The 23,631-nt window shown below is 39.5% G+C and overlaps 1 protein-coding gene across 2 annotated transcripts; it reads left to right on the top strand.

The window, feature by feature from the left end:
* Positions 1–4,502: 4,502 nt before the first annotated feature.
* On the top strand, positions 4,503–23,387 carry LOC129421016 (E3 ubiquitin-protein ligase TRIM39-like). Of its 2 annotated transcripts, XM_073858868.1 has the most exons (9): positions 4,503–4,745; positions 12,743–12,817; positions 12,974–13,057; positions 14,265–14,815; positions 14,918–15,013; positions 15,109–15,345; positions 15,444–15,585; positions 20,131–20,157; positions 20,256–23,387. In XM_073858868.1, the coding sequence occupies exons 3-9, from the start codon at positions 12,994–12,996 to the stop codon at positions 20,801–20,803; spliced, it is 1,665 nt and encodes a 554-aa protein (XP_073714969.1). In that variant the 5' UTR covers positions 4,503–4,745; positions 12,743–12,817; positions 12,974–12,993; the 3' UTR covers positions 20,804–23,387. The 2 variants fall into 2 exon arrangements, with proteins under 2 accessions (XP_073714969.1, XP_073714970.1); XM_073858869.1 differs by lacking the exons at positions 4,503–4,745; positions 12,743–12,817; positions 12,974–13,057 and adding an exon at positions 16,601–16,615 and having other exon boundaries at positions 14,219–14,815.
* Positions 23,388–23,631: the final 244 nt, after the last annotated feature.

The following is a 23,631-nucleotide window of genomic DNA, read 5'->3' as shown; positions in this document are numbered from 1 at the left end:
GACGAGGAAGTACAAGTCTGGACATCAAAAACGAAAAGATAGGCTACAGAGTTCAGTTTTTTGAAAAGAAAAGTAATTTATTCACAGCTTTCTTTAGTGTAATACTAGCGTCAGTTACATAGCCAACCAACCACTACCACTCAATTCAATAGGTTAAGTTTATTACCACTGAAAATGAGAAGAATGCATTTTTTCCAGATAAAGATCTTGAATTCTCCTGTTAGTTAAATATGCTAGGCTGGCGGACTTTTGGATGACTAACATTGACTAACTAGTATCTACCCCATACACAGATACAGCCTCGCCCTCACCCCCTCCTCCATATGAAGTTCCCCCAACTAATCTCCCAGTTGAAGAAGAAGGTAATTAGTATGTCACTGTTACCAGTCTAAATATATCTCACATCTAATTATGAAATAAAAGCATCAAAGTTTGATTTCAAGCATTAATTTTTACTATGATTTCAATCTCTGGCATGTACCATAATCTCACTTGGTTAATATTAAGTATATCAAGGTTCACAGAATTTTCTTAACATGTTTCTAAGATGGACACTTTAGATGCTGAGCCACATTACCTGCTCTCAGTTGACCCCGGTGTGTGGCCTACAAAATGATGTGACAAAGACAGGGCAACTATTGTTTGTAAATTGGCACTAAGAGAAGAAAAAGAAATGCCCTATGATTCACGGGGAAAGCCATTTCCAGACTACTTGAAATATAGTAAGGCCGCAAATGGAAGAGTAAAGATGAAAAAAGGGATTGGATTGGTTTTGCATCCCATGTGTTCTTTTTCTCCCATGGCCAGAAAAGACCTTCTCATAGTACTCTGAATAGTGACCATGGGTACAAAATGTGTGATGTTAAGTGAGGTCGTATCAATGATGAACTCCCAAACCATGAAAATAACAGAGCTCACAGGGACTGCTACCTAAAATGGAAAAACTTGCAGTGTTCTGAAAGAGCTGTAGTGGCATTGAACACATCCGCAATGGCAGGAAAGGAATGGATGACTTATTTCATTTAGTGTAACTCCACACTGTCCATCAAGAAGTCACAAGCAACCAGCCCTCAAGCTTTAACAGGCACAATGTGGGCACTTTTTTCAACAACTTGGGCAGAGTTTATGACAAACATGGTTTTGCTGCTCAGAATGTATGGAATATGGATGAAACTAGAATTTGTTACTGACAGGACTGAACCAACCACTGCCTTAAGGTCAACTCCTGATTGCTCTGTTCTTCACGCCACAGATGTGCCGACTCCTGGCCTCACCTTGCCTACTGCCACTGATGCATTGACCCCTACCCCCTCTGTGCCTACTGCCACTGATGCACTGACACATACCCCCTCTGTGCCTACTGCTGTGCTGATTCCTGAGCCCTCTGCAGGAAGAGTGTTCAAGGGAAGGAAAAAACAATTAGCACTATCCTCACAGACACACCAAACAAACTGGCAATAGAAAAAGAGGAAGAGAAAAGGCAAAAAAGTGCAAGCAAAAAAGTTTTTCAGTTTTAGTCACTGTTTTTTTTTTTTTGCTCATTTTTTTTCAAACATGGAATATCAGAGCCCACAGTTGTATTAAACAACCAATATTTGCCAATTACCAATAAACTTTACGAGCAAAGCAGACATATGACAAGCTTGTCAACATTAATAAATCTATCTAATCATGTTACAAAACTCTTCATCTGAGAAAACTGAAGATGAGCTTCATCATGGACCTGTTACTCTTACCTGCATTAAAACTGAGTAATACTTTGGTTTATTTTCATCTTACAAATCTGTTGCTAACTGTAAAATAGAAAGGTGGTTGCAACAAGAGTTTGTGCTCATTTAATTAAGAATATGGCCTTTTAAAAAAAAAACTCACGGATGATAAAAACTACAACTAGCACTATTGCTAATGGTGGAACGACCAAAACACTTACCTGTAGGCTATTATTGACAAATACTGCTCAATGAAGACTCTTTTCCTTTCAAATGTCAAGTTTCACTACCCTCGTTGTACATCATTTATCCGTTTTTGTGACAATGTGTAGAGGACAAAATTACAAACATGGCGACGTTAGACTTATGCTGGCAGAATTAAAAATACCCTGCATCGATTCAAGATGGAAGATGCGTGGCGCCATGTAAAAAGGGCCTATGTAACAGTTAAAAGCAAGAGATCGCTCAGGTTTCGATATTTGATTGACAAGACAAGTGACTCGGTGGTTGCCTAGAAATATTAAAATCTGTGCCGCACTTTTTTAAAGTGACCGAAAAAAGCAGCGTGGCGCGCCTTGCATTTCCAAACGTTTAAAACATGTTTGGTGTGATTGGCCCCTAAATGTGCTGTACAGTCTGGAGTACAAATTTGCCATCGTAAGGTAGAAAAGGCTTGTCACTGGGGGCTGATTAAAAACCGTTGGTTCTGTGATTTTTACATTTATGTGTGATCTACTGCCTACATTTACTCAAATAATACAATGTAAGATATTAAGTAAAATAAAGTTAAGTGTTACTCGATTTTTTAAGTTGATGTTAAATAAAATATTAACTTAAAATGAGCAACTATTACAGACAGAACCTAAGAGATGGTTGTAGACTTTAGAAGAGCACAAAGCGACCACGCTCCCTGGACATCAACGGATCCCCAGTAGAGATCGTCAAAAGCACCAAGTTCCTTGAACCTTGGGGCGCATTACAGAATCTTTCTATCTTAGGTCTTAACTTGACAAATTCATATAACAGAAGAAAAGTTGATTTAGGATTCTCATCTTATCTCACCAAATCTTATCTCATCTCTAGTTAGAAAATCTTAAATCTCTCAATCATGTTCGGCTATCAACTGTCACATCTGTTACCAAGCAGTGTTGGCAATGTTACTTTAAAAAAGTAATTAGTTATAGTTACTAGTTATTAAAAGGTATATGATGTTAAATCATAATGTTTTATAATCTAAATTAATACATATTTCTCTGTGCAAACAACAAAATGGATTGAGTCTTATCTTACATCAAGGAAACAATGTACTCAGATTAAAAAACTGGTCAACAGGTGTACCTCAGGGGTCCCTCTTTTTTACTTTGTACTTGAATGATCTTCCAGATATTTGTTTTCAGATGATGCATGTATTCAAATGTATGCAGATGATACTATGATTTATGTACATGATAAAACAAATGAACGGCTATCACAAAAATTCAAGACTGGTTTAGTCAGTTTTTTATTGTAAAACCTCAAGAAAATTGCTTGTATGTATTTTAAGATTAGAATGATGGAGGAGGTTTTCCCAGATATATTAGTAAATGGTGAAAAATTACAAATTGTGTCCGATTTTAAATACCTTGGGGTTATCTTAGACACTCACTAAACATATAAAAATCATGTTAAATAGTTCGTACAGTTACACCCCAACTTAGAAATTTCATTTAGAAACTGCAAGAATTTGTTTTGCACTCTTTGATCTTTTCTCATTACTCTTACTGCATTAATTCTTGGTCACAAGCAGGAAAAACCTCGCTAAGAAGAACATTTTAGAAAAAACGATTTTGGTCAATCAGCTTTTCTGTAAAGTATAAAGAATTTTAAAAATGTGACTGTTGTTCTCATAGATATGTATAAAGGCTAGATGTGTTACGGCGGAGTCTGTAACGTCATCACCTGGCGGCCATCTTACCACAGGCAGCTCGCTTACTCGTAGCATTGAGTTTTAATGGTGCAGGTACATTTAAATGACCCTATTTTCCAAATTTTCTACCAATTTCCAAACGGTGTGGTTTCTTACAAACGTTATTAACGTGGCTATAATTCTGGATGCTTACCATGTTTCATGAAAAAAGATATGTATGTGTGGATTCTCGTTTCCTTTCATTGCTTCCGGAGGTGACAAAGTATTTAGGTAAATGACATTCCTCACTCTCATTCTCTGTTATTAAATTATCAAGTGCATTAAAAACCACAAATATTTAACAAAAAAACTAAGGTTAAACACATACTTTTTAGTTAGAATTATAAAAACGTATTTCTGGGTTTTTTGGCTTGTCAGCTGAACATCCTGTCACACAGCAGCTTTTAGGTATTATTCTGTTTTTAAGTTTAATCTGCAAATACGTTTTTATAAGCTGTCGTCCCCAAAAAACAAGCGTTTAAAGACAAAAGAGGGAACAGGCAACTTTTCATGGTGCTTCTATTGGTGGAGCTGCGTCCACTGGGGGGAGGCGTGGTCGGCGATCCACTTTTTTCTCCTTGAAGGCTTTGGGTTTTACGGCTCGACAGCATATAAAAATTTATTTCTGGGTTCTTTGGCTTGTTAGCTTTACATATTGTCACACAGCAGCTTTTAGGCATTATTCAGTTTTTTGTTATAAGCCTGAAATGACAAGGAGGCGGCCTTTCGCAATACAAGGTCAATGGAGACGGTTGGATTGTCCCCCCCCCCCCTCGGTGGGGTGGTTTTCAAATTTGCATAACTGCGCTCTGTCTCTATGTGTAAGAGAAAATGTGTGAGGAGCTATGACATCACCACAGGTGCGACAGCTTTCAGTGAATAATTAGCTACCTTGTAAAATACGTATGAATTGTTATGAGATAACCTTGAAATAAACCTATGGTGGGTTGTTTCAAAACATTGTTGGGTTTGATTGCAACTAAACTGAAGATCGATATTCTGGAAGATTTTTTAACTCTTAATCTCTTCAAGAAAGAAGATATGTGAGACTTTTAAAGCCATACATGAAAACATCTGATACACATTCACAGGTAACATGATGGAAATATATGATAAATTTCTCTAAACAAGTTTCTAATGTTAGTGTTTTGGTTCAGTAGGGTTTATGTCTAACTAGAACACATTAGACATAGTCTGGTTAATGCATGAGTTAAACTAGTTTAATCTGCACTGAAATGTAAATGTTTTATTAAAAGTTTTTGTTTCATTGTCAAAGTTTAGTGTTTTCATCGAGTCACAAGTCGTAATTAAAGTAACAGGAAGGACAGTTTGTGGACTTTAGACAGATTATACTGCCCTACAAAGCCAAAAAGGGCAGTGACTACGCATTTGGTCAAAATTAAGTTAATGGTTAAAATGGGCTTTGTGAGATCTGTTGTGTCTTGTGACAAAGTCTCCTGGTTCAATTTTGTCCCATTTCAGAGAAACGTGTGTCCCAAAATTACAGTAACATGTTTGACTGGCTGGTGTAAAATACCTTAAGGGCATTTTTCTCAGTTTCAGTGTTTGCGTAGTTACTGCACTTAGCCTTTGTAGGGCAGTATAGATCCCTGCTGAAAGTAATGTGTTAGCAGTTCGCTAGAGATCCGCTTATTCGACTCCACACTTTCATTTTAAGGTGATAAAGTAGTACACTTCCATAATGTACTTAAATACATTTTGTACAAAAAAACTTCTTTAGTGCATGCATTTAACAGATGTCTCTGTATTAAAAAAAATATATTTAGTTAACACTTGTATTCAATTTGAACCCATCTTTCATACAAAGTATAAAGAATAAATTTTTTAAATATGTTTTTAGCTACTGTAATAACATTTTAGCTCATATGAGTGGGGTCTCAAAATAGCACAGATAGTACACCTACAGTAAACGTTGATTTTATGTACTAAATAATATATATAAGTGTTTTATATTAACAAAACTATTGCGCAAAAATAGAGGACTTTAATTAAGTACATTATGGAAGTGTTTTTCTATTTTACCTGGGTCCCAGCTCGCACCTTACAACCTGTGTCTATTCACCCCATGGAGATCAAAGTTCATCTCATCATAAATGTATATAGTTGACAATACAGACAGCTTTTCATTTGCTGAGGTAGTACTTTTGCAGTTTGTTTAGTAATTCTGTCTGCAATGTATTATTTTTGCCCCTCGGCTACTAATAGTGCAGTAACTGCATCCTTGCAAGACCAATTTATTGAAACCTTTCTGATCTAATACAAATACCAGACATCACCGGAAAAAAAACATCATGTATATCTGAAAAATTTCCCATATTCTGGGAAATGGTACAAGCGTTTCTAGTAATGCTTGTTTATAAAGATGTTAACACTGACAAAGTATTTTTAAACAAAACAAAGTTATACACTCTTAACCCAAATTAAACTTTACTAGAAAATTGCGTAGAAACTTGTTGCACTAAATCATTTTAGTTTTTACACAGGGTGAAACTAAACAGTTTAAGTTGTATTAACATAGAACCTTTACTGGGTATAGCAGAAAATCAAGTTGACATTAGTAGTGTTTGCTAAAAAGCATTTGTTAAAATTATGATTTTTTTTTTTAGGATATGTTTTATAAAAAAACTATAAAGTTGACACAAAAAGTAGTACATTAAATCTTAAAATTTCTAGTTCAGTAAAAAAACGTTGATTTATTTTGTAATATCAATTGCTCTGTCCAACATCTTCACAGTTATTTAGATTCAAACTTTATCTCCTTTTTTTATTCATTTATATTACTTTGTTATAAATGGTATTATTACACAAAATAAGTGTTATTCTTCACAGAAACACTTACAAAAACTGAGAGAAATACAATAAAATGTGTTGAACAAGGTTCATAAAAACAAACATTGATCACCTGAATGGTGACTTCACAAAATTATAATTTACAACCAAACAACATCAATAATATGAGAGCTTAAACCTTTATGACATTTTATTAACAAATATTTCAACCCAGTATCACGAAATTACGTACCTTTAGTCAAGTCTTTTGCGTGAACATGTCAGGCATTTCTGTTTACGTGTCACTGGCATGTATTTGTTACTCAACTGTTTTGTCTTATTTTCTTATCATTGTCGCTTTAGTTTAGGGTTAGATTTACTGTCATGACGGAGGAAGAGGCGAAAAACCCAAATGCAGGGGTAACAGAAAAAATTTAAACACAGAAAAATAGCACACAAGCAGTCACAGGCAGTGAGATTAATAACTACCAGGAGGCGCCACTTCCGGGTAACAAGATGATGAGGGGAGCTGCCTCGACCTAATGACTCACAGTGGGTGGAGCCCGGCTCCGGACAGGTGACTTGTGTAGAAATGGACCGGTTGCTCCCAAAGCTCTCGAAGGGAGCATGGTGTATTAAGGAGATCGCTTGGTCCGTGAAGCATGGGTACTGGCAGGGTTAATACTGGAAGAGAAGACAGGCTTAAGAGAAATGATCCACCACTGTGAGGATGACTTTGTGCCCGCAAGAGGGTGGAAGGCCAGTGACAAAGTCTTAAGCGATGTGTGGCCATGGACGAAAGGGGATGGGAAGAGGGCATAGCAGACCAGCAGGCGGGCATTGAGAGCTTACACTGAGCACAGACTGGGCAAGCCAACATGAACTGCCTGACATCATTGGCCAGAGACAGCCACCAAAACCTTTCCCGAATCCCTGGAGGGCCTATGAACTTGGATGCATGACTCCACTGAAGGACATCAGGATGCAGCGCAGCTGGCACAAATAACCGATATATTCCAGATTCTTATGATCCGTCCAGACCAAGAAAGGCTGCATTGATCCCTCAAACCAATGGCGCCACTCACCCAGGTAGGGATGGGAATCGAGAACCGGTTCTTCTTAAGAACCGGTGCCCAGTGAATCGATTCCTTTGAACCGTTAGCATGCCTGCTTAACGATTCCGCTTATCGGTTCTGCTCATTGCAAATGTGTCATGACGTCACACACACGCTGTATTGATTGTGGTTTAGAACGCAGCAAACATTGCATCGAGGCAGAACGAGCCAAAGTTTGGTTATAATTAGTGGTGAGCAGAGCGAGGCTTAGTGAAACACTGAAACAGTTGAATCAAGAACTTTGAAACAAAGAAGTTTGATACACTTTTACACAACAACACCAGCGAGTCAAGCACCAGCGGAGCTAACGAGACGCCTCTGTTATTAATGCCGAAGGTAATGTGTTAATGTCAATGTGAGCGCCATTTCACTATGTAAACTTTTACTATACGGATAATCTCCGTTGTCATTGTCCATTAAATTGATAACGGCCAGAATGTTTATGGGAGACTATTTCACACGCTGGCGTGAGCTAAAAGGACAGGTTGGGCTTCCCACGCGAAGTTTCTACTGGAAAGGTAGAAATTTGGAGAATGCTATTTGGAGAATCCATTTAAAAATACTGCTAGTAAAAGTTGATGTAAGCTATGATTAGCGATGCTAGCCCTGGCACAAGTCACGAACCGCACAGACACGGTAAACATGCCGACAGAAACTTGTAAACAAAGCGAAGAGAAGAACTGAGCTCCTGCATGCTCTCTCTGTCTCATGCACGCGTTTAACAGGCGTTCCCTCTCGGGAGGAGGGATGGAGAGTGTTGCGTGTGCATTTTTAAAAAAAATATAGAGGGGCGGTTCTTTTAGATAATTCGGGAAAATCTTCCGCTATACCTTTAAGTATTTCTTCTTAAAAGTACATTTTCGAGTATTTGTATTTTATCAGTGTTTTTAATTTTTTTGAAAACATACATTCCAAAGCATATTATCATAATTTTAACTTCACTGGATTTCATAATTTCAAGTTTTTGGTTTATATTTAATATTTAAGTACATTAAGAATCTAGTAATGTTTTTTACTTTTATTTAAGTAAAAAGTACTTTTGTACTTTTAATCAAGAAAAGTAAAAGTACACTATTTTTATGTAATTATGTATTAAATAAATTTTAATATGCAATATAAAAGGAATACACAGTATGATTCTATGCTTTACAATGTAGTGAACATTTTTTAGTAAAGTAAATTTTTTCCCAAGATAACACTCTGATAAAGCAGAGATGCTTGGAAAATGAAACTAAAATACTCAAGTAGTGTCCACCTCTGCCGAGCAGTGAATAAGTTTGTGTAAAGGGTTTGCATCCGTTTGCCACAGTAGATGCCTCTGCATTTCGGTAGGTTAATTTGCTGTATTTGCTGTATTTTGTCCAGCATCATGTCTTTTCAAAAAAAACAAAAAAAAAGTGCATGCATGACCAAAAGTTGCATGTTTTATGTCAGTCTAGTTCTGTTTTATTAATTCCTAGTCCTATCACATATTTACTGGTTGAGAAACACTGCCCTAGGCTATAGGTCCCTGGACTTTACCTTAAAAAGTAGCTCGCCTACCTTTAAGTTTGTTCTGAGGTTGCTACACATAATTTGTGGATACTCTGTTCTGTGTCTTCTGAACAGATATTAAAGCGAGTTAATACAAACATACAAATTTGTACTTATTCCCTCACCCAATGAGAATCGATAAGGAATCGGATCGATAAGCAACATCGATAATGGAATCGGAATCGTTCAATTCCTATAAATTCCCATCCCTACACCGACGAACTGCCAGCAGCTTCCTGTTGTCGATATTGTAGTTTTGTTATGCAGGGCTGAGGCAATGAGAGAAGAAGGCACACGGATGCACCTTTTCATCTTGACTGGAGCGCTGAGAGAAGACCGCCCCTACTCCGTCATCTGATGTGTCTACCTCCACAATGAATTGCCGTTCAGGGTCTGGAAGACAAAGCACAAAAGCAGAGATAAATCGGGACTTGAGGTTATCAAAGGCTACCTGAGCTTGACGGTTCCACCTGAATGAAATCTTTAAGGAGGTTAGGGCGGTAAGCAGTGTGGCTATCTGGCTAAAGCTGCGGATAAACCGCCGGTAAAAGTTGGCGAAGCCCAGAAACCGCTGAAGTGCCTTACGAGACTTGGGGATGGGCCACTCAGGGACAACTCTGATCTTGGCAGGATCAGACTAAATACCTCTGGGAGAGACAATGTGACCAAGGAACGAAACTGTCGGCATGGAATAAGCACTTCTACACCTTGACAAAAAGCTGGTTCTTGAGTTTTCACTGGAGGACTTTGCGCACGTGTTGGGTATGTACCTGGAGAGAGGGGGAAAAATGAGAATGTCATCCAGGTATACAAAGACAAAATGGTTGATCATGTCACCCAACACTGCGTTAACAAATCCCTGGAAGACGGCCGGTGCGTTGGTCAATCCAAAAGGGAGAACCAAGTATTCGTAGTGCCCCGATTACTTGTTCTTTACAGTAATCTCATTCAAACCTCTGTAATCAATACAAGGACGCAAGGTGACATCCTTCTTCTGCACAAAGAAGAAGCATGCACTGGCCGGCGACAATTGAGAATGGCAGGGAGGTGGCTTGTGACTTGCTGAAGACCAAGCGCAGATCGTGATACTCCTCCGGGACCCTGATCAAATCAGCGGGCGAAACCTGAAAAACAACAAAGACATGAGACAAGGCAGGACCAAGACAAGACACATGGCAAAATTGACTCCTAGCTAACACTGATTTATTGGCCAAATCCACGTGAGGATTATGCTGTGACAACCAAGGATGCCCCAGGATTATAGGAGTCTTGGGGGAATCGAGGATGTACAGCCTAATCTTTTCACAGTGGTTGCCGGAAAGAAAAAGGCTTATGTGAGGGTTGACGTGAGTTATGGTGGTGAAAGGGGAGCCCGCTAGGGGCCAGACAGGAATGGGAATGGAGAGCGGTAGAGTGGGGATCTTCCAGCTACGGGTGGTCGCCGCGTCGAGAAAGTTCCCTTCAGCCCCAGAGTCAATGAGAGCCTGTCCAGACATTTCCCAACCTTCAAAAGCAAGACAAGGCAGCAGGGTGCATGAGGTAAGGGAGGAAACTGGGATGGCGCCCACCTGTATTCCCCATACTACAGGTGAATGCGCCCTTTTAGCAGTCACTGAGCGGCCTGATGACCCGGACCACCGTAACACAGGCAAAGACCCTGGAGGCATTGTTCCTTTTGAAGTTGCGTGAGGCGGGTACGCCCAAGCTGCATGGGCTCCGCCTCGCTGGCTTGAGTCAGAGTGGCCGTAGGAGGGACTGGGTCTTGGTTACGGCAAGTTGACAGAGAACATTGGCGAAGGCGGTGTCACTTCAGTCAGCTCTCGACACGGAGACACAAGTTGATGGCGCCCACCTGTATTCCCCATACTACAGGTGAATGTGCCCTTTTAGCAGTCACTGAGCGGCCTGATGACCCGGACCACCGTAACACAGGCAAAGACCCTGGAGGCATTGTTCCTTTTGAAGTTGCGTGAGGCAGGTACACCCAAGCTGCATGGGCTCCGCCTCGCTGGCTTGAGTCAGAGTGGCCGTAGGAGGGACTGGGTCTTGGTTACGAGGGTAGCAATCTTGTCAGCGATAACAAAGTGCAGTCTCTCGAGAAATCATGCCTACAGGGTCGCCCCATTTCAGTTACAGGAACAAGTGGTCCACCCCTGCTGGCCCTCCATCTTGGTCAGTCTGTTCTATTATGACAGAGGGAGAGGCGAAGACCCAAATGCAGGGGTAACAGAAAAAGTTTATTTAAACACACAGAAAAATAGCACACAAGCAGTCAGTGAGATCAATAATAACCACCAGGACGCATCACTTCCAGGTAACGAGATGATGAGGGGAGCTGCCTCGACCCAATGACTCATGGTAGGCGGGCTCCGGACAGGTGATCCCGTGTAGAGATGGACCGGTTGCTTCCAAAGCTCTCAACGGGAGCACGGTGTATCAGGGAGATGGCTTGGTCTGTGAAGTTCGGGGTTCAAACTCTGATCCAGGGTGAATGAGGAGAAATCCGGCAAAAGGGGCAACCAGGGAGGCGGGGCTACGCGTCGTAGCTATGGAGCTGCACCATGCTGAAGCGAAGAAACTGAATGCCAGCGGGAAACTAAGGGCCAAAACTGATAGAAACAAACTAGAACTTGGGACAAAAGTAAAAGACTAGGAGAATGCATAAACTGGATTAACAGGCAGGAATCAATAACATGACACGCAGTGACAAGACAAGGAGTCAGGGCTGGCTGCAGTGGTAACATACAACAGACTGACAAAGACAGAGGAACGAGAGGGGGATAAATAGAAACCCTAATGAGGCTAATGCAGGTGGAGAAATCCTGTGGCCAGGGAAATCAGAAAAAACACTACAGGTGTGCAAGTGAGAAAGCTGTGAAAAAGGCAGAATGGAGAAACGTGAGGACGGGGTGAGTAACGCAGACACTGAACACACAGAGCATATCAAAACAAAGCCCCATGTGCCTGACATAAAACATAAACACACATGCAAGCCTCGACTAACAGACCAGGATCATGACATTTACATAAAATGACATCCTTACCCAAACCCAACTCTAACCCTAATGCCAGGGGACAATGGATTAAAAATCATAAAATATATAAAAAATAAATCATGAAAAAAGTTATTAACCAATACTTAAAGTGAAATCCTAACACAACCACCAAATCTAACCCTAAACCGAAGTGTCAATGGTTTGAAAATAGGACAAAACAGTTGACTAACAAATACTTGACAGTGATACGTAAACAGAAAAGCGTGACATGTTCATGCAAAAAGGCAGAAAACCGTGTCAGTGTCACGCAAAATACTCACATATTAATGTGACTATAGGTACTTAATTGCGTGATACAGGGTTGAATATTTAAGTAGTTAAAGTTCTTATCAGTTCTTATTCTGTGAGAAAAAGTACACTTTACTATAAACAACATACATAATGGTAACGTTTTCTTGTTGTTTGTTTTGCAATTGTGGAGATGCAACTTTTTTTCATCTATCCTGAATTTTTGAATGTCCTGTAAATGGCATGAATCAGTGCTGTCATGATGGCCTGGTAGAGTAATCACTTAAATAAAAAATAATTTGTAGTGCGTATGTATCGAACGCAACCATCCGTGCATTTTCTTATCTTCTTTTTTGTTGCCCCTAGGGATCGGCGGCAACCCTAGCATTTGCCTATTCTGTCTATGCCATGGGTCAGCCCTGCTTTAACCCAATATCTGCTGTGAGTTTATAAAACATTTTAATTTGTTTTTGATGAAAATATGTTTTTGGTCATTTAGGTCAAAAAAATGTTACAGGTCATTAAACTAAACACAGTTAACACAGTTGATAAAGTGGGTGTCAGATTTGTTTTGTGTTGTGATTGTTTTCTCAAAAGCTTTAAAGAGAAGAAGAACAATGGCAGAATCTTTACCAACATCACCAAAACGGACCAGAAGAAAGAGTATGAGTCCACCTCCATGTAAGTCAACAACTCAAAATGAATGAATATAAAAACTGCCAGCAGGCCCGGATTGGCCATCGGTTGGACCGGGAGAATTCCTGGTGAGCCGGTCTGTTTTTAGGCCACAAGGGCCAGTGTTGTCATGCGATGGGGTTGAAGGTTGCTTTCCCTAGGCTGCCAGCACTCACAATAACACTCTAGCCCCACTTGCATAATTTGCGGGGTGGGAGATGTCCCTGCCGCTTTATGCCCAAGTTGATTGTGTCCTGACCACTTATTGAAGAATTTCTGCATTAGGGTCGATAAACATCTAAAACGCAGAATACGCTGCTTTCTTCTGCTTTTCAAAGCGCTTGCCTGTGAACACAAGTTTTTATTCAGATGTGTTTATATTTGAGTGCTCTTGCCGTGCGTCTAGATTTAAATAAACTTTATCATGACTTGATACAAACAGCCTCTAAAAGGAAAATGATCTACAAATAGTAATTTTTAAAATCAAAGTCATAGATGTAACAATGAATCGCCATTATAGCCTATTGCAAGAGTAACAAAAATCAGTTTGTTGCAAAACTCATCAGTTTATTGGAAAAAAGTTTCATATGAATATGATGTTTTCTCAAGTAAAACTAAATTTTAAAAGTCCATTACATATTTGTTCTTTTTTGACACAGGGTTGGCCTACCTTATGTTATTTGGCAATATACATTATCTAATTACTAAAAAATTTTGATTTTTATTTTCCATCTGTTTCCCATGCATAAATATTGCGTGTGTATTGTATATCAGTGGTTTCCAAACATTTTCAACCCGACAGGTAATCTCAAGACCCACCAGTTTTTATAGAAATATAGGGGAAAACACAAACACATTTGTTCCCTTTCAGTAGTTTAGTTGTTTAATTAAATAATATTAAAATAATATTAAAAATAATATTTATGATAGGGCTACATTATGGCAAAAATCATAATTGTTTAGGCTACTGTATTTGCTTTAAATCAAAAATTATATACTTGAAAAATACAATGAATTGCAAGTCTGCAAAGAACAATGCACTATAGCAGACTTATATAGGCTACTGAGGATTTAATTATATTATTTTAATGTAGTCAATCATGCACTAAAGTGGGCCAGTCTAAGTCATGAATCTCCATAGCTGAAAATGAGTCCTACTCCGGCCCTGGCTATCATTGATAAATGTTGATGATTTCTCTCTGTATTTTTCCAGATCTGTCATCCTCCAGTGTTTCTCTGTCTGAAGAGCTTCAGTGTTGTGTGTGTCTGGATGTGTTAAGTGATCCAGTCAGCACTCCATGTGGACACAACTTCTGCAGGATCTGTCTGAAACAGTGCTGGCACAACAGTCAGATCTACAGCTGTCCATACTGTAAAGAAACATTCAGTAAAAGACCAGAGCTCAACATCAACACAACACTTAGAGAGATCACACAGATCTTTAAGAAAAAGTTTAGGCTGAGAAGATCTGAAGTCCTCTGTGACATCTGTGATGAAAGAAAACTGAAAGCCCTGAAGTCCTGCCTGATGTGTCAGGCATCTTACTGTGAAACTCACCTGGACCTTCATGAGAAAATGAGTTTAAAGAAACACAAACTGCTGGATCCTGTGGAGAATATAAAGGACTATATATGTGAGAAACATGAGAGACCTCTGGAGCTCTTCTGTAGAGATGATCAGACACGTGTTTGTGTGTTTTGTGCTTTTGGAGATCATAAGAATCACAACACTGTTCCTCTAGAGGAGGAAAGTAAAGAGAAGAAGGTACGAGTTCATAACAACATTTTACATGCTTAATTCATCTGTTATACATATTCAAACAACATGATCTTTTGTCAGAAGATGATCAAATGTGTCTGTCTATAGACTCAACTGATGAAGACACAGACAGACATTCAGCAGATGATCCAGAAGAGAATCAAGAAGATTCAAGACATCAAACACTCAGCAGAACTCAGAAAAGTGAGTTGAAGATGTGAAATATTTGATGGATGATAATGTTTTGATTTGTCTCATAAATAAACGTGATGAATTGTAATGAAAAACTGATTTCTCAGAGAAGCAGAGAGCAGGAGAAAGCAGCGAGTGTTGAGCTCTTCAGTGATCTGATCAGATCCATTGAGAGATGTCAGACTGAGCTGCTGGAGATGATGGAGGAGGAACAGAAAGCAGCAGAGAAACAGGATGAAGATCTCATTAAAGATCTGGAGCAGGAGATCACTGACCTGAAGTGGAGAGACAGTGAGCTGCTGGAGAAGATCACACACAGTAAAGATCATCTTTATCTCATACAGGTCAATCTCTCTCTCTCTCTCTCTCTTTCTCTCTCTCTCTCTCATGCTGATGTATTTTTCTCCTCTCTCTCTCTCTCTCTCTCTCTCTCCTGCTATAGATTTACTCATCATCCCTGTACAGAGCTCCAGACATGAAGAACTGGTCTGAGATCAGTATGAAGACTCATGTGAGTGTGGAGACTCTGAGGAGAGCTCTGACTCAACTACAGGAGACTCTCAATGAGAAACTCACTCAGACTGGTAGGTGAATATTAGTTACAAATTATTATTTGTATTAGGGATGTCCCGACTCGATATTCTGGATCGGTATGACATTGGATCGAGGACCGACAACATGACCGATCCAATTCCGATACTGTGCGTTAGCTGTGGTTGTTAGTAAGCCGTTGGATGGATGCAATTTACTATGAGCACCCCCTGCTGGTCTCACTAACACCTCTACCAGCAGCAACCTGGCTTTCCCAGGTGGTCTCCCATCCAAAAACTGACCAGGCTCAACCCTGCTTAGCTTCAGTGGGCAAGCTGTCTTGGGCTACAGGGTGATACGGCTGCTGGCATACTTAACTGATCAAACATACCCATTAAATGTTCTCCTAGACACTGCCATGATTAATAATTACTATTGTTTTCTGTAACTTTACAAGATGTAGCAGAAAGCACTATACACATTTAATTACAGTAGTATCGGGCAGGTATCAGTATCGGCTGATATTCTGAATTCTGCTATCGGAATCAGAAATGAAAAAGTGGTATCGGGAAATCTCTAATTTGTATTGTAAAGTGTGCACCAAACACACTATAACACTATATTAGTTTTCTCAGGTGCTGTTGTTTGTTAGTAACACACACACACACACACACACACACACACACACACACACACACACACACACACACACGTTTTTATTGATGGGTTTTATTGTTTAGTTTTTTTCCTGGACACCTTCAATGCTACAATATGAAATCTAGTTTTTAGCACTTTAAAATCTATTTTATGAAAGTAAATGTACAGAAAAAGGAACATTATTGTTAACAGAAAATCAGTTAGTGAGTGCCCATATTATGACTGTTTTTCAACAAGTTGAATAGGTGTATGGCTTCCATAAAACATGTTTCAGAAGTTGTTTGCTCGAAATAGCTTGAAGGAAAAGATTCTTAACCATCTCCAGTAGCTTCTGTTTCAGTGCCTTTCAGATTGTGCCGTTTTGAGGTGGTCATTACATATTTATGAACTGCTGCTCCTTTGGCTCCTTAGTATTTTGTGACAGTAGTCCGGATGACAACATGCAGAATATAAGGACTTCTTACCTTTGTGTTGGTATAACAATCGCAAATCGAATCCAGTCTGTTTCAGATGTGTGAATAAACCATGAAAACCATCTAATAGAATACATCCAAAGACCATTTTTGTCCACAAATGCGTATAATCCATGAAATATAGATATATAGTCTGTTGTTTACATCAGATTTCGCATGAACGTCTTGTAATAGAATGTAATATACAATCTGAGGACTATTTATGTCGTAACACTGTATATGAGATTACACTTTAGGTTCTGGTAAACACACATAAACCCGCATTTAAACTTTGTTTCTAAAAGTAGGTGGGAGTATAATACATAATATCCAAACAGCGCTGTCAAAAACCGTGACATCATTTGACTTGCTTGTTCCTCCTATAACCTTATGTAAAATATTGATAAACAAAACATATAGCCAATTAGATAACGAATCCAACGATCTTTGTGTGACGTTTTATTTCCTGGTGTGGAAACTGCATTTTATATGCTAACATAAGGATAAATAATTATAAGAACGAACGTGTATGCATGTTAACAAAAGACATTTGTATTTAATTTTCGCGTTAGACATGATAACAATGTAGGATATCATGACCCAGTCTCACGAGGTTTTGTGATATAGTCACGTAAATTTTTGATTCTTTTTTCATGATATTATCACAAATTTCCACGTTTTTTCGTGATCGTATAACAAATTCCTATTTTCGTGTGATTATCACGTATTGGTTACTCAACTGCTTTTTCCTATTTTCAAACCATTGTCGCTTCGGTTTAGGGTTAGATTTGGTGCTTGCATTAGAATGTCACGTTATGTATTGGTTTATACTATTTTTTCGGATTTATTTTTTATATGTCACCTGGCGTTAGGGCTAGAGTTGGGTTTGGGTAGGGATGTCATTTTATGTAAATCTAACCCTAAACCAAAGCGACAATGACTTGGTTGGATATCAACAATGACAACAGTATGGAGGATATCAGCGAAGTGACTGCTCTGTAGCTACCTGGTGGGTGGAGACCTGGGTAGTGGGGTGGTGGGGGGAAAGTGTTCAAATGGAATGCGACAACAAGGCTAGTGTCCTCACAACGGAGCTGATTTTGAATCCGCAAAATCTGAGACTCAAGGCAGAGGACATTCAGAAACCTGTATCTCACTCAAAACAGCATAGATGGATTTTTTCCCACACTTTTATCCCCAAGTTTATTGTCTGTTCATTGTGCGTTGTTAGTGTTCAGTCACTCTAGTCTAGTTTTATGTCATAGTCTAGTTCAGTTTAGTGTTAAGTCAGTCTTTTGTATATTGCCTTGTTTTATGTTGGTTTTACCCCCTTGTGGGTTTTTGTTTTCCAGTTTTGATTAATAAAGTGTCCCTGACTGAACAATAACAGCATAGATCCAGAGTGGTGGAGGTCCATCTCCACCCATAAGCTCTCCGGTAGTGAGCCATTTCCACCTCAGAAGGAGCTGCCCCTCCACGACTATGCCCTGGCAATGGAGAGAAGTAGGGGGTTTTACCCCCGAATTCCTGGCCTGTGCATATCTGGTGCTGGGCCTTAACGACCCTCCACCGATCCTGGAGGGGGGAGGTCTGATGCGGCTGCCCTACTGGGAGTTGGTGGACCACCTCGTACAGTGGCAACAGTCCCAGAGTTTAAAGTCACCTCCAAAGTGCACGGCAAGCTCACTGTCCCCTGTCCCGGAGGGTTGCATCATCGGAGTGGTGATGCAGGAGGACCCAGCACTCACCACCTCGGCCCCCAAAAGCTCTGCCCAGCCTGCTGACCTCCGAAGGAAACGCAAGAGGAGGATTTAGTTGGAGTCGACGTCCGGAGGTTCCTTTACTGAGCCCGTCATGGCCACCACACTGCCTTCCACTTCTGTTACACTCTCTGCGCCCTAAGAAGAGGAAGAAGGGATCCTCGACTCTTTAGCCAGCTGCAGCCTCCCCGGCTTCCGCTCCACAACTGACTATAGAACTTCCTGCCGCCTCTACCCCCTGGGCCTCTGATACTCAGCCTGCGCAGCTTCATCCGGAGTCTTCCCAGCCACAGTCAGTTGCAGCCTCCCCAAGGTCGGCTCTCCAGCCTGCTGCAGCCTCTCCTATGCCGTCTCCAGCACACTGCAACGTCCTTTGTCATGGTCCCTGTCTTGTCTCTACTGCAGTCAGCAGCGTCCCCTGTTTCTGCCCCTGTCTTGCCTCCAATGTCAGTCACTCCCTTGTCACCCTGTCACTCCACCTAGTCCTCGGCCTCCGTATCCATGCCCTCTATAAACTCTCCTCCATTCCCAAGAAGCACCAAACCACCTTCTGTTCCTGACTCTCCCACGTCAGTCCCCTTTCTTGTTCCCCCTCAGCCAGTAAACCCTGCCCTGTTCCCCTCTGTCCGGCCACCCTCTGTTGCCCCCTTCAAGCTTCCCTGGTCTGCACAGACCCAGCTTTCTGCTACATCACGGAGGCCAAGAACTCAAACCCCACCCGTTTCCACTCAATCCGGACCACCCATGATAAACTCTGTCATTCCTCTACCCCTCATGTGTTTATTATTGTTATTGTTACACCCCAACCCATTTGTTGTCATTGCTCGTCTACCTTTATTGCTTTTTGTAATGTTTTCATGTTTTTTGTCAATTATGCAGTCTGTCTTGTCTTGTCTCTCCTTGAGGGCCGCCAGGTGGCGTCCTTTGAGGGTGTACTGTTAGGATTCTGCCTGAACCTTGTCTTGTTTTAATATTTAGTCCAGTATGGCAGGGTTCTGTCAGTACAATGTTTTGAGTGGGGCATGCGTGGTCTGTATTGAGTATACTAAACCTCCCACGGTTAGTCCGTGTCATGTTTTGTGTCTGTTCTAATTATTATCACCTGGACATTCATTAATTAATCACATGATTTATTCCACCTGTTTGTCATTTAGTCTGTGTGTATTTATACCTGTGTTTGTGCCATACTCACTGATGGATCATTGTCGTTTCTACCTGTTCCAGTTAACGTTTATCTGTTCCTGTGTTTTATGTACCTGCCATGTTTTGATTCTCGTGTTTTATTTCTGGTTTATTTTTTTTAAATGTTATTTATTCACACAAACTCTGCACTTGCGTCCTCACTTCTTCACTCCTGCATCCCAGTCATGGGCTTTGTTTTCCAGTGTCTTCAAATAAAGTGTTTTACCCCTTATGGGTTTTTGTTTTCCAGTTTTGTTTAATAAAGTGTCATAGTTTTTTTATCCATCCTGTCCTTGACAGGTTCTTCAGATGTTAAAGGCTCTTAAAAATCATTTAGACAAAAAAGGTTCTGCTATGGCAAAGTGAAGCAACTTTATTTTAAGGACCCTACTGTATGTTTTAAATATTTAAAATGTTTTGATTTCTTTAAAATGTATATACAGATTAAACAAATCAGACAATGTGTAATCATCCTTGTTATCTGTCGGTGTTTTTAAGTTTCTTCTCTAAACTCTTGCTGATGTTTTATTGTGATTTGTCTTGACAGTGTTGGTGAAGATGCAGCAGTATGCAGGTACAATGTGTGATCTACACTCTTCTCTCACATACACAAACTCATCAACACATCAATATCTTAATATTGTCATTCATATTCTCTCATCTCTCTCTCAGTGGATGTGACTCTGGATCCTGATACAGCTCATCCAGATCTCATCCTGTCTGAAGATAGAAAACAAGTGAGAACTGAAGACATTAGACATGAACTCCCAGATAATCCAGAGAGATTTGATTTGTGTGTCTGTGTCCTGGGAAAAGAGGGATTATCCTCAGGGAGATTTTATTTTGAGGTTCAGGTGAAGGACAAAACTAAATGGATTTTAGGAGTGGTCAGAGAATCTGTAAACAGAAAGGGATCGATCACAGTGTCTCCTGAGGATGGACACTGGACTGTGATTCTGAGAGACGAGAATGAATATGAAGCTCTTGATGATCCCTCAGTCTCTCTGTGTCTGAAAGTGAAACCACAGAAGGTCGGGGTGTTTGTGGATTATGAGGAGGGTTTGGTTTGTTTTTATGATGTAGAGTCCAGGTCTCATATCTACTCTTATACTGCTCAAACTTTCACTGAAAAACTCTTTCCATTCTTCAGCCCATGTGTTAATGATGAAGGTAAAAATTCAGCTCCTCTGATCATCTCACCTGTTCACTACAACAAATGAATTCACATCCAGAATATAAAATACTAAATAAAACAAACGCTTTATGAATATGAATAAAAAATAAACATTATCTTTGCATATCTGTATTAATAATAAAAGATTACAAGTATTTTACTATATTTATGGTTAGGTCTTTATATTAATCCTGTATTCATGCAGTGGTGGTTCATTTAAGTTATGTCTAATATTCAGGCATGAAAATCCTTCACCTTTCGATGAAAGCCAAAACAGGTGACCCACGTGAACTGTGTAGATTCGATAAGACATTTTTTGGGGGTTGGGAGGTATGCGCCCATTGTTTGTTGACGCGCACTTCGCCGTCATCCAAGATGTATCCCAGACATTAGATTTATTTGAGTTCATGCCATGCTGCAAAAACTGACAGGCAGGTGACATCAAAGTACCACGAGAGTGAATCGAGAACTCATAAGAACTCTGCTTTCGAACCGCTCTCGCGCTACTGTGATGTCTTCCGCCTTTTCTGTGTACTTCATCATACATGCTTGTTGAATATGCGTAGAGCAACTGCATTCGGGACGTAAAGTCAGACACAAAACGCTGTGAGACTTTTGAAACGATAGCCCCTCGTATCAAAGTCAAGGCTGTGATGTTTGCTTACAGCGCAACCACCAGCTCTGCTCCCGTATGCCCGTATAAACACAAAACGCTGTGAGACTTTATCACTGTAGAATTCTGAGCCGTCAATCAATTAAAACAACATATATACATAGACTGACATTGCAAAGTGACGTGAAAGTTTTTTTATTGGACTGGATTGGAACGAATAATGGACATACTCCGCGCTTGTAAGTCACATTGGTCTAAAGTTACTAGCCTACTGCCGTAAATACGTAAATGTAAATATGGTAAAACTGCTAAATAATGCATGAAATGCTGTTAATAAGAACATACTCCTACTAATGCTTGACAGGAGATATACGCACAAATTATCTTTTAATACCACAGTCTCTGTAAGTATTCTCATAAAAACAGTCATTTATTATATAAGTGGGCAGTTGATCATACAGTATGTGTCAGTGTAGATCAGCACAGCATCAGTTCCTCTTATAACAAATGTTTATGTTTGAGTCATTATGTTAATCAAACTACAGAAGACAAAAGGAAAATCACTTTTAAAGCTTTAAAAGATCAATTATATTTAATTTATAGAAAGAAAATAGTGTTATATTAATTTGATACTTTTTCTTTACCTAATCAATACTGTTAGATCTTACTTTATTTGTAACTTTGTTCTTTTCTATTTTATATGCTTGTAATTTCTTGATTTCGTTCTTATTTTATTTTCCTACATCATTTTTTGCTGATCTGAAAATTATTTAAAACCTGACTCAAAAACCATAATGTAATATTACATTGTACAATTAAGTAATTTTAAAATTATATGTAGGCCTTTAGGTCCATCCTATTTCAAGGCACGGTCAGATTATGGCAAAATAAAATTATTGCAGATGTAAAATTGTAAGGGAATGCTACTTTTCACAGCTTTCCATATTTATCAACTCATTTAATAAAAAATGGTTTCGGTTAATCTGGTTTTGGAAATTTACAATCTAAATTGTCCGTTAGAAATAAATAATTGAAATAATGGTCATAATGTATTTTTTGCTTATGTTATGGTGTGCATTTTGTTTCTGCTGGGATGTTAGATTCCTTCCTTCTTTTTTGTCCTTGGCCAATCACATGCCTGAAGAATAAACGAGTTAAGTTACAGCATGTCCCCTAATGAGGCCGTATATTTATTCTGGGGGAGTCCCCTCACCTCGCGGCCCCATCAGAGGCCACGTCGCCCCTCAAGCACCCTTCTCACCTTTTTCACCCCTGACCCGTTTTAATGCCTGAATATTTAAATTCCATTAATATTAACTTACAATTAAGGTAAAATTTCTAACCCCCAATATAAAGTCAATTTATTGTTCAAAGAAATGATCAGTAATAAAAGTGTATATATTATAATAATACATTCAAAAGATCAAACTAAATTTCAATGTTTGAAGAAGATTTTTAAATGATAGCCCCTTGTATCAAAGTCAAGGCTGTGATGTTTGCTTACAGCGCAACCACCAGCTCTGCTCCCGTATGTCAGGATCCTGCCAAAAGTCTTTCATGTCTGTATTTAGTTCCTTGTGGCAGTGTTCTGCAAGGGTTCCCACCCCCCTTGTTCTCCCTGTTCTTGGTTTAAACATTAGTTCATTCCCCTCACCTGTTTTTCCCTTGTTGTCCTGTTTAGTTTTTCTTATTTCTCAGTTGACTCTTAATTCTGTGCTGAATCATTTTGTACCGTTTATGTTATCTAGTCCAGTGTTAAGATTAAGTCTAGTCTAGTTGTAGTCTGTCTGTTTGTGAAGGTTTCATGTTTCATGTTATTTTGGCCCCACATGGGCTTTGTTTTCCAGTGTCTTCAAATAACGTGTTTTCTGTTAACCCCGACATCATCTGCATTTGGTTTCATCCGTCCCAATTCCTAACACTGTACTTTATTTCACTAATTGAGAAGCCTGAGTTCTGTAAGTGAAAGAAACCGCTAAAGACGCATCTTTTTTCTTCAACACCTGAAGCATAGTCGTTGAGTTAACATGCTACATAACGTTTGCATACAAAACACTTAAAATACAATACAAATAACGATTGCATAAGTGTCTTACATGGGTGTTTATTGTGTTTTTTGTGTTATAATGTCATCTCTGTTGAATTTTTTAGTCAGCCCTTAGAAAAAGTAACCATGGTTTTATTATATTAGTCATAGCCATGCTTTCTGATATTTTGGAGATTAATTTAACTCTTATATGAATGTAGCAAACTTTATATGT

Source organism: Misgurnus anguillicaudatus, chromosome 21 (genome assembly GCF_027580225.2).
Source record: "Misgurnus anguillicaudatus chromosome 21, ASM2758022v2, whole genome shotgun sequence".
Classification (NCBI taxonomy): domain Eukaryota; kingdom Metazoa; phylum Chordata; class Actinopteri; order Cypriniformes; family Cobitidae; genus Misgurnus; species Misgurnus anguillicaudatus.
The sequence above is the reverse complement of the archived record's forward strand: the minus strand, read 5'-3'. Positions and strand labels throughout refer to the sequence as shown.